At 46.5% G+C, this 14,334-nt stretch overlaps 1 protein-coding gene across 1 annotated transcript; it reads left to right on the top strand.

The window, feature by feature from the left end:
• Positions 1-46: 46 nt before the first annotated feature.
• On the top strand, positions 47-5,957 carry cbx2 (chromobox homolog 2 (Drosophila Pc class)). Its single transcript, XM_035525803.1, has 5 exons — positions 47-353; positions 442-485; positions 2,097-2,162; positions 3,145-3,214; positions 3,418-5,957. Exons 1-5 carry the CDS (start codon positions 195-197, stop codon positions 4,801-4,803), a joined length of 1,725 nt encoding a protein of 574 aa, XP_035381696.1. The 5' UTR covers positions 47-194; the 3' UTR covers positions 4,804-5,957.
• Positions 5,958-14,334: the final 8,377 nt, after the last annotated feature.

Here is a 14,334-nt window from a genome sequence, read left to right as displayed (position 1 = left end):
AAGCCCAACATTACATATTTATACAGCATAACTGAATGGTTTTAATGGAAATGTTGATATTGGTTTTAACACACTTTCTCCGCAGCTTTATACACAGTAATATGATTTTTTTAAAGTATTTTTAAAGGATCGACATTTTCCAAACTCGCTGCACATTCTTCATTTTGAGACCCAAGAAACCCGATCCAAGCGTGATGACGCAGGCGCGGACGGTGTCCGCCGCGTGCCACTCTCGCGCTCTCGCGTTTCCTTTCTTCAGTGCGGAGCGCGGGGCTGCAGACATGGAGGAGCTGAGCGCCGTGGGAGAGCAGGTCTTCGACGCCGAGTGCATCCTCAACAAAAGGCTCCGAAAGGTGAGACCCGCGACGCCCGGCGACGCCCGCGCCCGCGCCACGAAGGCTCGGCGCATCTCGCTCACGCTCTGCACGTGTGTTTCCGCAGGGGAAGTTGGAATATCTGGTGAAGTGGCGAGGATGGTCGTCCAAGTGAGTGCAACTGTTGGCCTCGCAGATGCTTGAGGCGAACAATGAAAACAACAACAGCGCGCGAGCCCAGCGCGAGCTCCGTGCCCGCAGCCCAGGCGCTGAGTCCGTGGCGCGCGACGCGTGAGGAATATCACATGCTACGCGTTTGCACGGGATCTGGTTGTTTTTTTTTTTTTTTTTTTACGATTGTGGACTGTTGCTCTTTTGTTTGCAAAGTTTTCGCGGTGGGACAAAGCGAGGGTGTAGTTTCACGGTAGTGTTCGAGTGCACGCTCATGGGTTGTGTTTGATACTTGCACTAGGCTCCAGCAGGACAGGCTCGTGTAAAGGTTAAGTGCTAACTGGTTAACTGGTGCTAACTGGTGTCCGTCTGTGTCCAGCACTAGCACAACACTTGTCTCGTCTGTGTAATAATATGGGACATTTCGCACCGTCCACTTGGAAAACGGACGCGCTTTTGTTTTTGTTTCAACCATATTTGGCCTCGTGCCGTCTTTGAGGTGCGGTGCTGTTCTTTGGGGTGAACTCCAGCTGCCCCTTTTCACGCGACGCAACCCCCTGCTCACGTCCCCCCCCCCCACCATTGTGGCTGGTAATCCCACTCAGTGGGTATTTTATCTGTCAATCACACGCGGCTTTGACCCGCGCCACACCCCCGCCATTCCATCTGGTTGCGCTCGCGCGGGACGGGGGGCAACTCCATCGATGATTTTAATCATCTGCTTTAACCCGCGCCTCGTCGCGCACGCTGCTGAGGCGTCGACAGGACAGTTTCACTGCTCCATGTTCCATAAGATAGACTCTCCTCCATTACCATGTAATAACGATTTTGTTTAGTGTGTTAGGGCTCCTCTAAACATCCAGTGCAAAGACTCGCATGATAGTGGGGTATTTCATTGTGGTGCATTTCAGAGGGTGAGGTTTACTTTTCTGAGAGCTGAAGGTTAAGCAGGGGTGTAGATTGCTGCATGACATCTGTTAATAACTCCTTTCTCTGAGTGTTTCTGCTGATACACTCACTATGCCGTTATCCAGCACAAATCCAGCTCCATTTAGAGACCAGGCTGTGATGTCCAGAGCAGCGATTGTTTTTGTGTGGTGGTGGGCGTGTGTTCAGATCAATGAGCATGTTTGTGCTTTTATTTAGAAATGGCACTTTAAATTACACACATTCATAATCAGGAATTCAGCTGGGAAAAGTTCTCTGTCATTTTGTCCTGTCTGAACCTTTGAAGGAAACAAAAACAATAACAGTATGACAACAGTTCACAGTAGTGTGGACATGTGACGGGCGGCAGGGGAGTGTCAGAAGAATGACCTTTGACCTGCCACATGACGCTCTTCATAGCCAAACTCCTATTGAGCCTTTTCAGTTTGCTTTTCCTTTTGGCTGTGTTACGTACATCCAAAAACACACACACACACACACACACCCACCTGACAGCTTTAACCAAACACCATCCAAATGACTTTCGGGACAGTTTGCATGTGTGGGCAGGGTAAAGACCTCCTGGATGTGTGTTTTGCATGTGTGGGTGGGGCTAACGGCCTTCTGGGTTTGTGTTTTGCATGTGTGGGTGGGGCTAAATGCCTTCTGGACTTGTGTTTCCAGGCACAATAGCTGGGAGCCACAGGAGAATCTGCTTGACCCAAGGCTGCTGGCGGCATTTAACAAGAGGTGAGGGGTCGTTCACGTTGGCCAGCCAGGCATTGTGGGCATAAGGGGTAATTCCCATTGGTCGGCCAAGGGGTGGGAAAGGTGAGGGGGTCGATCCCATTTGCCGACCAGGTGGTGGTAGTATGGGGGGGTTGTGAGAGGGTTGTTCCTATTGGATGGGAGGGGGTCTCCACCATGCTGTAGTTATTTGTGTGGTTTAACCACGGAGCAAACATCAACAGATTGAGACCATTAACGTGGAGCGTAATCTGGTGTTGTGGCGTGCATGAAGGTAACAGAAAGTTACTGTTTTCTCAAAATGAAACTGTGAATCTGCATTGAGACCATGGCAGGAAGTTTCATGAAAAACAGGAACTAGATTTTGCAACCAGGTTTGGTTGACACAGCTGCACTTGTTAAGGACGTTTTAACGAATTTGGTTGTTTTCATATCAAAGCAAGAACCTCCTAGCAAACAAGGGCAGATGGAGACGCTCTGAGCCTACGTCAGCTGTTTAGAAACGCAACACAACCCGAGCCTACGCCAGCTGTTTAGAATCGTAAAAACATCCGAGACTACATCAGCTGTTTAGAAACATAACACTACCCAAGCTTAAGTCAGGTGTTTAGAAACGCAACACCACCCAAGGCCTACGTAAGCTGTTTAGAAACGCAACAGTACCCCGAGCCTACGTTAGCTGTTTAGAAACACAACACCACGCAGAGCCTACGTCTGCTGTTTAAAAACGCAACACCACACTGAGTCTACGTCAGCTGTTTAGAAATGCAACACCACCCGAGCCTACATCAGTTGTTTAGAAACGTAACAACACCACCCGAGCCTACGTCAGCTGTTTAGAAATGTAACACCACCACCTGAGCCTACATCACACTGTTTAAAAGTTCAGTTTTGAGAAGATATATTAGTGTTTCCATGTTGTATTCTTTCCTTGTGGAAGTTGTTTTGGTAATTCCGGGTTCTTGCTCTTGTATTGAACATCCAGGGAGCAGGAACGGGAGCTGCTGCTCCGGAAGAAGGGAAAACGGCCTCGTGGAAGACCTCGGAAAATCATGGTACATGACGCAACGCCGCCGAACCTCTGTCTTAACGCAGCATGTCAGGAGTCTGGTGGCAGCCTCGGTCAGGATAGCTGGGGACAAACTAGGCAGCGATGCGTCCTGCAACCGTCTAAACTGCGGAATGTTTTATGCCATTGGATGTGTATTGGCGGCGTTATTTTAACGTTATCTGTCATCTTTTTCTTTCTTTTCCGCAGAAAACTCCTACTCTCTCCAAAACAAGCAGCTCCTCGTCCTCGTCCTCTACATCCGGATCGTCCTCCACTTCCACCTCCTCGTCCTCTTCGTCCGAAGACGATGATGACGAGGACGAAGACGACGACGACGACGAGGTGGGCGGAGACCGGAAGCGGAAGCCGAGCCCCCGGGCGAGGGAGCTGCACCCTGTGCCCCAGAAGAAGGCCCAGATCGTGGTGGCTAAGCCAGGCCCTCCCACCAAGAGGCGGGGCAGGAGGCCCCTGGCGCCGGAGCTGAAGGCCCAGCGGCAGATCCAGGCCAAGGGCCCGCGGAAGCTGGCCAAGCACACGGCCAAAGACTCACTGGCCGAGCTGCGCGCCAGCATTAAAAAGCCCCTGATGCCTGCCAGCTTCACCTACACAGGGCTGAGCAGGGCAGCCGGCAGGGAGCCCATCGCCACGCACAACAGAGGGTCCTTTGGACCCGGCGCGCCCCCGAGGAGCGGGCCGGGGGTGGGCCGGCCCGCCGGCCCCACCTCCGTGCTCGGGCGGCCATTGCAAGGGAAGAGCGCAGCGGATTTAAAGCTGTCCGTCTCAGACGTGGGGGGCAGATCTGGAGGAGGAGCAGGGCTGGATTTAAAGACAGCGGCATGCAAGTCTCCGGGAGTGGCGTCGCTGAGCTTGCACGGCACGAAGTTCGCAGCCGGCAGTCCCAACGGACAGGCAGCAGGGGGCGCTCCTACCTGGATGAAAAAGATGGAAGCTCCGGCACAGAGCCTCCCGCAGCGGCCGGCGACCTCCAGACCCTCCGCATCCTCCCTGTCTCCGGCGAAAAGCCCCAGCAACCAGGCTGCCGGTCTGCAGCACGCCAGAGTTCCCGCCGCCAGCAAAGTGCCACAGGGGGGTGACACCCACACGGGCTCCGGCCTCCGAGTTCCGGAAGGCGGGGTAAAAAAAGGCCCGTCGCAGGAAAAAAGCGCCCTGACCGGTGCCGAGAGCCAGGGGGGCGGGGCGGCACCGGGGCGGCCAGGTCGGCCGGGGACGGACAGGGTGAAGGCGGAGGAGGCCAGCAGCCCCGCGGACAGGATGGGCAGGGCGGCCCAGGCCAGGCCGCACAAAGGCCCCACCCCCGACACGCCACGGGACAGGAACGGCAGCAAGGTGGGGAAGGCGCCGAGCGGGACGAGCACCGGCGAGGAGGGAAGCAGCTCGGAGTCGGAGCAGGAGTCGCCGTATCCCAGCGACAGGCAGGACGTGTCGGTGGGCGTGCAGACTGGCCCAGACTGGAGACCCACGCGCAGCCTGATCGAACACGTGTTCGTCACCGATGTCACCGCCAACCTCGTCACGGTAACCGTGAAGGAGTCGCCCACCAGCGTGGGCTTCTTCAGCATCCGGAATTACTGACGCCCTTCCGGAAGCTTCTCTCTGGAGCGACGGGAGTAGAGCGGAAGTGCCTGGCTTCGGGGAGGGATCTGGGCCTTTTGGTTCTTGAAGGTCGAGTCCAGAAACGCCCTGCCAGCGTCTCCTGGATTCCATAATCTAAACAGTCTTTTTTTTATGTTCTTCTTCTTGGTTTTTCCAACTTACTTGCGCCGTCTTAACCGGTCATTCTCTGGATGCAGGAGACTGGATGACACAGGAGTCAGTCAGGACCATGCTCTCTGCGGGCGTCTCCAGTAAGGTGCTAGCTACGTGGTGCTTCAATCCTCGAGATTCACAGCGTCCGTTTTTTTTTTTAACGCCATGACCAAGGTGTCTTCCGGGGCGTCGCCTGTCGACCGCCCCGCCATCCTGAGGTCCAGCCGTTACAGCGGATGCGGCAGTGTTGTTTACAAGAACCCAAAACTACAAACGAAGAAAACTGTAAACGTATCCAAAGTCTTTTGGTTTGTTTGTTCGACTCCTCATCAGGTTGTAAGCCAAGCTCGTCGGTGTGTGTTAGTGTTTGCCTTACTAGAGTTCTAAGCCACGGGTGTGACAGCCAAGGTTAGTGTTCTGTCCCGGTTATCCAATGGCTTTTCTGGAGAGCACACAGACTTCCCAGTCCTTATTTATTTCTTATTGTCTTTTTTTTTTAGATAAAACCTTACAAAAACAGTAAAGATTGTTTTTATGCTGTTCCTTTTAAATCAGACTTGCATGAAGCGTGAAGTTCTGACGTGACAAAATCTGGTTCCTTCTGCTTGATGGTGAAAGATGTCTGTGACTAAGGAATTTGTCCTGTTCTTTCCAAACGTCTTTTTCCATTTAGTTTTTTAAGCTCTATGATTGTAATTAAGATTGTAATCTGTTTGGGCGGGTTCAGGTTGTTCCAATCTCAAAGTGCCTTCTTCTGCTTTCAGCCAATGAGGTGCTTACCTTGCCGTGGTTCATGGACTTTATCGTGGGAGACGTTCTCTGCTCCGGTTGTTATGTACACTACCATTCTAAAGTCAGGAATCCCACCTCACAAAAAATAGCTATACAACATAAACCTAAGTAATAGAAACACCCCAAAAGGTATTTGTAGAGGTTTTATTTAGCATTTCGAGTATTGGGGGGGGGGGGGGGGGGGGTTAAATATTATTGATTGATTATTGATATACTGCAGTGATTTTTAGTTTAGTGCTATAGAGGAATTTCTCATCGGAGCATCTTCCTCGAGGATGACGATGGCTGAGGTCTTGACCTCCAGGTCTGCCAGTGTTTCTGTGAAGGAGCTGAAAGCGAGGGTCTTGCTTCGTGCATCATGGTAGAGTCGTGTGATCTGCTTATACCCACAGCAGCACACGACCTCATTTATGTAAGTGTTAGAATTCTATATTAGTGACATGAATCCCACTTCTGGACTGGTGATCCCACTCTTCTGAACTGGTGTGTGTTTGTGGGTGGGTGTGTGTGTGTTTGTGGGTGGGGGTGGGTGTGTTTGTGGGTGCGTGTGTTTGTGTGTGTTTGTGTGTGTGTGTGTGTGTGTGCGTGTGTGTGTGTGTGTGTGTGTGTGTGTGTAGGAAAGGAACCTTTGTCTCTATTTAACTTTTAGTACATTTGATTTTCAGTAACATCCAGGTAGCACATGCAGTCCAGTACAAGTACTGCTAGCGGTGACTAGCTACATGCTTAAATGTCTGATTTTTTTATTTATAGTCTCTCTGGTGACATGACACAATCATAGTCATACAGAACTGCATTAGCTATCCAGGCCTGTGTACAGTAGACACAGATGATTACAGGGTTGCAACATGTACATCGAGCAGCTAATTAAACCACATCTCGTCTGTAACAACTTGGGTTTGTGTGTGTGTGTGTGTGTGTGTGTGTGTTGCCAGATAAGGGCTGCTTTCTGTGCAGGACTACATGGGGTTTTGCGCATGTGCATGGAGTCCTGAAATGTACTGAAAAGTGAGTGTCTGTGCATTGACGTGCTAAACAACAAAACTTCTCTTTCTAGTAATGCACATAACCCTAATGAGGACACTTGGCGTGTGTGAGTAATGGGAGACACTTTATATATCAGACATGACCCATTTGTCCAGCTGGGAATGACCTGTGATGACAGAGTGAACAATTGGTTACAATCAACCCCTCAATTAACCACTGTGCTTACGAAACCCTGCCCACAGTCAAAGACCTGTGATATACTTGCCTCCAAGTGTACACACACACACCCAACCATGTCAGCCCTGTGGCTCTATAGCGGTTCATAATGACTAATCACCATAGCGACAGGAACATGCAGGCACACGTGACTCTGTGCATGCACGCGTGTGTGGCAGCATCTGCAGCTGTAGCAGGCATCTGCCAGGAACCCCCCACCCACCCATCCAGCGTGGCACCACCCACACGGGGCTCCAAAATGGGTCACCAGGCCGAGGGGCGGAGAGTTCGCTCAACCCAGCCAGTAGTGTGGAACGGGATGGCGGTGCACCAGTATCGAGTGCATGTGATTTCCATGGAGAAAAGCGTGAGCACAGCCCATCTGCTTGGGTTGTCCCTTCAACACTTCCGGGGTGCTATTATTAGCGCTGTCGCTCACCCGGTAGAGCCGGTAGAACAAGGTTCCAACATCATCAAGCTTGAGGTTCCACTGGTAAGGGATCACGCACACCAAGTTCCCCAGCAAACGACATTACAGGACAGTGTGAGGATTCACAGTTTATATCAGACACTGTTATAGACACACTTGTCATATCAGATATGGTCAGCCACAGTGTTATATACGGCATTTAGCTGAGGATTTATCCAAAGGAATTCTGACTGAATGCAACAATAATTGATTCATTGAGGGTTAAGGGTCTTGCACGGGACCAACAGTGGAAACCTGGCCATGGTGGGATTTGAACTGGCAACCTCATAACTAGTAGAGTTCCTTAAATACTGAGACACTACTGCTGTACCTCAGAATCAAATGCTAGGTCTCACGTCAGCGTGTGCGTGAACAGTCCTGCCTACCTCCCTCGTGACTCATCTGGCCCTTCCTGTGTGGTGACGAGCTTCTGCAGAAAGAACAGCACACTCCAGCTCACATATGAGGGCAAACCGGCCAGATCCGACACCCTTCGGGAGACGAGCCCTGTTCTGCACGGGACAGGTCCTCTCCGGACCGTCTTCCTTATGTGTGTTGACTCGTAAGCTCGAACGTCTCTCCGAGCGCAGGGCACACGGAAGTGCCGATCAGAACCGTGGGCGGGTGAAAGACGGAGCCGGACACGGGCAGCAGCGAGGGAGAAGTGTGAACCTTGACCTATGGAGAAAGGAGAAAGCGCACAAAAACCAGGAAGAAATGTGTCTGCGTGTCTGAGTTTTCATGCAAAACGTTCACATTCAGAAACATTCAAACACACAGTTTAGTGTGTACAGTTTTGTAGTCAAAGCTTCCCAAATACCTTAAAACTCCACACAAACTATCGTTCCCACACACTTACTCTCCCTCCCCACATCACATCATCTCCAGAGAGTCCCAACTGAATCTCCAGCCAATTAGAGCGCTGCATCTACTGACCGCTCAAGGTTTACAAGCTAAGATGGGGAGAACAATTCCAAATCTGAAATCTGAGGTGTGTCAGGGCAACGCCAGGCACATAGTCACAGCAGAAACAGCCAGAGGCACAACTAGAAATGAAACCTCCTAAATGTACTGAACTGATCAGTAGTTAACTGTAGATATCAGATAGCTAATAGACCTACTTAGCTAGCTGACTCACTCACCCTGAAGCTGAGGCCTCAGTGCCATTATCACTTCCTACAAGTTTTTCTTGCGTCTCTGGATCCAGAGCACTGATAATGTCTAGATCATGAAGTGGGGTTAACTACTACAGATGTGAAATGTGAAATGATTAACTAACCGAGACTCCGTGAACCAACCCGCTACACTCACTCACACAGCAAATGGGCCATGGCTGTGTTCACAGTCCCTGAACCGGACCTCCTCGTAGTGGCTTTACAGCAAGTCTAGCGTAGCTTTAACAGTAGACGGGTAAAGGGGATTACTCGAGTCTCCTAGCGTAGCTTTAACAGTAGACGGGTAAAGGGGATTACTCGAGTCTCCTAGCGTAGCTTTAACAGACGGGTAAAGGGGATTACTCAAGTCTCCTAGCGTAGCTTTAACAGTAGACGGGTAAAGGGGATTACTCGAGTCTCCTAGCATAGCTTTAACAGTAGACGGGTAATGGGGATTACTCGAGTCTCCTAGCGTAGCTTTAACAGACGGGTAAAGGGGATTACTCAAGTCTCCTAGCGTAGCTTTAACAGTAGACGGGTAAAGGGGATTACTCGAGTCTCCTAGCGTAGCTTTAACAGTAGACGGGTAAAGGGGATTACTCGAGTCTCCTAGCGTAGCTTTAACAGTAAACGGGTAAAGGGGATTACTCAAGTCTCCTAGCGTAGCTTTAACAGTAGACGGGTAAAGGGGATTACTCAAGTCTCCTAGCGTAGTTTATTCTTCTGTTCTATTCTTCTGTTTTCTGTATTGGGCCTGTCTGTATGTATGTGTGCACGCCAGGAGATGGCGCTGTTGTACTAGAACATTTACAGGCTGACGGGCGGCGATGGGCAGACGGTTGAGAGGTAAAGGTGCGTGTGATCAGACTGAGAGGAAACACTGCACTCCTGGCGCCACAGAGTTTCTGCAGGAGCAACAGCGCCACAGTCAGACATACATTCAGAATATAAATAAACAAATACAAACAAATAAACATCTGATTACAGGCGATGAGCGCCAGTGTTTGGATACCAAATTCAAAAATAATATAAAAGTAAAAATAAAATAAAAGTAATTAGGGGTTTAGTAATATATGTGTGTTTAGTAATTAGGGGTTTAGCAATTAGGGCTTAGTAATATATAGGGATTTAGTAATTGGGGGTGTAGTAATATATATGGGTTTAGTAACTAGGGCTTTAGTAATATATATGGGTTTAGTAACTAGGGGTTTAGTAATATATATGGGTTTAGTAACTAGGGGTTTAGTAATATATATGGGTTTAGTAATATATATGGGTTTAGTAACTAGGGCTTTAGTAATATATATGGGTTTAGTAACTAGGGCTTTAGTAATATGGGTTTAGTAACTAGGGGTTTAGTAATATATATGGGTTTAGTAATTAGGGGTTAGTAATATCTAGGGGTTTAGTAATATATATGGGTTTAGTAACTAGGGCTTTAGTAATATATATGGGTTTAGTAACTAGGGCTTTAGTAATATATATGGGTTTAGTAATATATATGGGTTTAGTAACTAGGGGTTTAGTAATATATATGGGTTTAGTAACTAGGGCTTTAGTAATATATATGGCTTTAGTAACTAGGGCTTTAGTAATATATATGGGTTTAGTAATATATATGGGTTTAGTAATATATATGGGTTTAGTAACTAGGGGTTTAGTAATATATATGGGTTTAGTAACTAGGGGTTTAGTAATATATATGGGTTTAGTAATATATATGGGTTTAGTAATATATATGGGTTTAGTAACTAGGGGTTTAGTAATATATATGGGTTTAGTAACTAGGGGTTTAGTAACTAGGGGTTTAGTAATATATATGGGTTTAGTAACTAGGGGTTTAGTAATATATATGGGTTTAGTAATATATATGGGTTTAGTAACTAGGGGTTTAGTAATATATATGGGTTTAGTAACTAGGGCTTTAGTAATATATATGGCTTTAGTAATATATATGGGTTTAGTAACTAGGGGTTTAGTAATATATATGGGTTTAGTAACTAGGGCTTTAGTAATATATATGGCTTTAGTAATATATATGGGTTTAGTAACTAGGGGTTTAGTAATATATATGGGTTTAGTAATATATATGGGTTTAGTAACTAGGGCTTTAGTAATATATATGGGTTTAGTAATATATATGGGTTTAGTAACTAGGGCTTTAGTAATATATATGGGTTTAGTAATATATATGGGTTTAGTAACTAGGGGTTTAGTAATATATATGGGTTTAGTAATATATATGGGTTTAGTAACTAGGGCTTTAGTAATATATATGGGTTTAGTAATATATATGGGTTTAGTAACTAGGGGTTTAGTAATATATATGGGTTTAGTAACTAGGGGTTTAGTAATATATATGGGTTTAGTAATATATATGGGTTTAGTAACTAGGGCTTTAGTAATATATATGGGTTTAGTAACTAGGGGTTTAGTAATATATATGGGTTTAGTAACTAGGGCTTTAGTAATATATATGGGTTTAGTAATATATATGGGTTTAGTAACTAGGGGTTTAGTAATATATATGGGTTTAGTAATATATATGGGTTTAGTAACTAGGGCTTTAGTAATATATATGGGTTTAGTAACTAGGGGTTTAGTAATATATATGGGTTTAGTAATATATATTGGTTTAGTAACTAGGGGTTTAGTAATATATATGGGTTTAGTAACTAGGGGTTTAGTAATATATATGGGTTTAGTAACTAGGGGTTTAGTAATATATATGGGTTTAGTAACTAGGGGTTTAGTAATATATATGGGTTTAGTAATATATATGGGTTTAGTAACTAGGGCTTTAGTAATATATATGGGTTTAGTAATATATATGGGTTTAGTAACTAGGGGTTTAGTAATATATATGGGTTTAGTAACTAGGGGTTTAGTAATATATATGGGTTTAGTAATATATATGGGTTTAGTAACTAGGGGTTTAGTAATATATATGGGTTTAGTAATATATATGGGTTTAGTAACTAGGGGTTTAGTAACATATATGGGTTTAGTAATATATATGGGTTTAGTAACTAGGGGTTTAGTAATATATATGGGTTTAGTAATATATATGGGTTTAGTAACTAGGGGTTTAGTAATATATATGGGTTTAGTAACTAGGGGTTTAGTAATATATATGGGTTTAGTAATATATATGGGTTTAGTAACTAGGGGTTTAGTAATATATATGGGTTTAGTAACTAGGGGTTTAGTAATATATAGGGGTTTAGTAATATATATGGGTTTAGTAACTAGGGGTCTGAGAGAAGGAGGTGGAAAGAAAAACTGACCCGATGTTTAAGTACAATTATGGCTTGTTAGCTGCTAATAATATTGTTGTTGTTTATTATTACTGTACGTCACACAGTCACACCAGAAAAGCCATCTCACCTGGTGCAAGAGAGAGAGAGAGATGGACAGAAAAGTGTCATTAATTATTTATTATTATTGTTGTTGGTATTATTATTACTGTATTTTTGTTGGTCAACATTGTTGATTAGTGACTGTTGATTCTGTATGTTTTTGTAGACAATGTATTTTCTTTGGTCTTCATTGCCAATAAGAATTACAATAAAATAAAATAATTTAAAAAATAAACAAAACTTTAAAAAAAAAGACAATAATTACAGAATAAAAGTGGAAACAGTAATGAATAAAAATAATCATTAAAATATTTTTTAGCAATATTTTATAATATTGTAAGTAGTTAAGGTAGGTGTTCCCCACTGTCTCAGGCAGTGACACACTGATAGTCACTGTGCACTGTGCGGTGTGTGTGTGCCTCTCCCAGAACTATCTGTCATTTCTCCAGTTCTGCGTTCCATAGTTTGGGATCATCTGTTTAACTCTGTCTGTGAATTTTTGACAGTGAAGAAGGAAGTGGATCTCTGTCTCCACCGCGCTGCGCTCACGGTGACCACACACACTCTCTGGACAGACAGAGCGTTATACACAGAACCACAACCCATCTGTGCTGCGGCTCTCTGACACTCAGGAGATACGCTTCAGTCTGTAGTCTCTGTTTATTACATGGAAGCATTCTAATGACAGAGAGAGAGTGAGAGTACAATGCAGACTGCTCCTTCATGCCTGACCTTTGTGTAGCATCTGACCTGTTGCCCTGCCAAACCCAGCCATGACTGATAACACACACACTAAGACTGAGAGAGACCAATATAGAGAGTGTGTGTGTGGGGGGGACAAAGTGAGAGAGTGGGTTAGAGAGAGAGAGAGAGAGGGAGAGAGAGAGAGAGTGGGTTAGAGAGAGGGAGAGAGAGAGAGAGAGTGGGTTAGAGAGAGTGGGTTAGAGAGAGGGAGAGAGAGAGTGGGTTAGAGAGAGAGAGAGTGGGTTAGAGAGAGAGGGAGAGAGTGGGTTAGAGAGAGAGTGGGTTAGAGAGAGGGAGAGGGAGAGTGGGTTAGAGAGAGAGAGAGAGAGGGAGAGAGAGAGAGTGTGGGTTAGAGAGTGGGTTAGAGAGAGAGAGAGAGTGGGTTAGAGAGGGAGAGAGAGAGTGGGTTAGAGAGAGTGGGTTAGAGAGAGGGAGAGAGAGTGGGTTAGAGAGAGGGAGAGAGTGGGTTAGAGAGAGAGGGAGAGTGGGTTAGAGAGAGGGAGAGAGTGGGTTAGAGAGAGGGAGAGGGAGAGTGGGTTAGAGAGAGGGAGAGAGAGAGAGAGAGAGTGGGTTAGAGAGAGTGGGTTAGAGAGAGGGAGAGAGAGTGGGTTAGAGAGGGAGAGAGAGTGGGTTAGAGAGAGGGAGAGAGTGGGTTAGAGAGAGGGAGAGAGAGTGGGTTAGAGAGGGAGAGGGAGAGTGGGTTAGAGAGAGAGAGAGAGCGAGGGAGAGAGAGAGACAGAGAGAGGGAGAGAGAGTGGGTTAGAGAGGGAGAGAGAGACAGAGAGTGGGTTAGAGAGAGAGAGAGAGAGAGAGAGAGAGGGAGAGTGGGTTAGAGAGGGGAATTCCCATGAGGAATCATTTTACATGATGATACATCAAAACACATGCATACAAGTATGAACGCACACACACACAGCCACACACACACACACACACACACTCACACACAGCCTACTACAGCTGGGTCCATGGGCTGGTGTAACGCTCACTTACATTCAGAATAACACTAATGAACATGCCCTGTACTCACACCTGTGTATGAACACTCTGGTGATGGACGGTCAGTGGCTGGAGGGTGTGTGTGTGTGTATGTGCATGTTTTTTGGTGTGGGTGGTGTGTGTGTATGCACGTGAGTGTTTGTCTATGTGTCCGTGTGTATATGTGTGTGTGCGTGTATGTGTGTGTGTGTGTGTGTGTGATGTTTTGTTTTGTTTTACCCAGCCTACAGAACCCCAGCAGGACTGCTGTGTTTAGGGTCTTCAGGACTTTAATGATGGTCTGGATTTCAAAGGGCTGTTTAGAAATTTGAGCTGGAGAATAGAGAATACCTTCTCACACACACACACACACACACACACACACACACACTCACACACACAAACACACACATGCACACAGAGTCTGCTTCTAAATCACTCTACTGCAGCAGGGTAAACAAACTTTAGTTTGGCCAATAATATTGAGAGTTGAAGCAAGAATACGCACACACACACACACAACCAGAGACACACACTGTCATCTGTCTTACCCCACTGACCATCTATCAACCCAGCGGAGTCGACATGTCTGACACACACACTCTCACTTTTCACACTGCTGCTCGCCTCACACGCACGCATGCACACACACACACAC

The sequence above is a fragment of the Electrophorus electricus genome, chromosome 4 (assembly GCF_013358815.1).
Source record: "Electrophorus electricus isolate fEleEle1 chromosome 4, fEleEle1.pri, whole genome shotgun sequence".
In the NCBI taxonomy this organism is placed as follows: domain Eukaryota; kingdom Metazoa; phylum Chordata; class Actinopteri; order Gymnotiformes; family Gymnotidae; genus Electrophorus; species Electrophorus electricus.
Note: the sequence above shows the minus strand (reverse complement) of the source record. Positions and strands in the feature narration are given on the sequence as shown.

Coding starts and splice junctions, on each gene's coding strand:
- cbx2 (XM_035525803.1), top strand. CDS start 195: ATGACGCAGGCGCGGACGGTGTCCGCCGCGTGCCACTCTCGCGCTCTC. Junction 354..441: donor TCAACAAAAGGCTCCGAAAG/GTGAGACCCGCG, acceptor GTGTTTCCGCAG/GGGAAGTTGGAATATCTGGT. Junction 2,163..3,144: donor CTGGCGGCATTTAACAAGAG/GTGAGGGGTCGT, acceptor TTGAACATCCAG/GGAGCAGGAACGGGAGCTGC.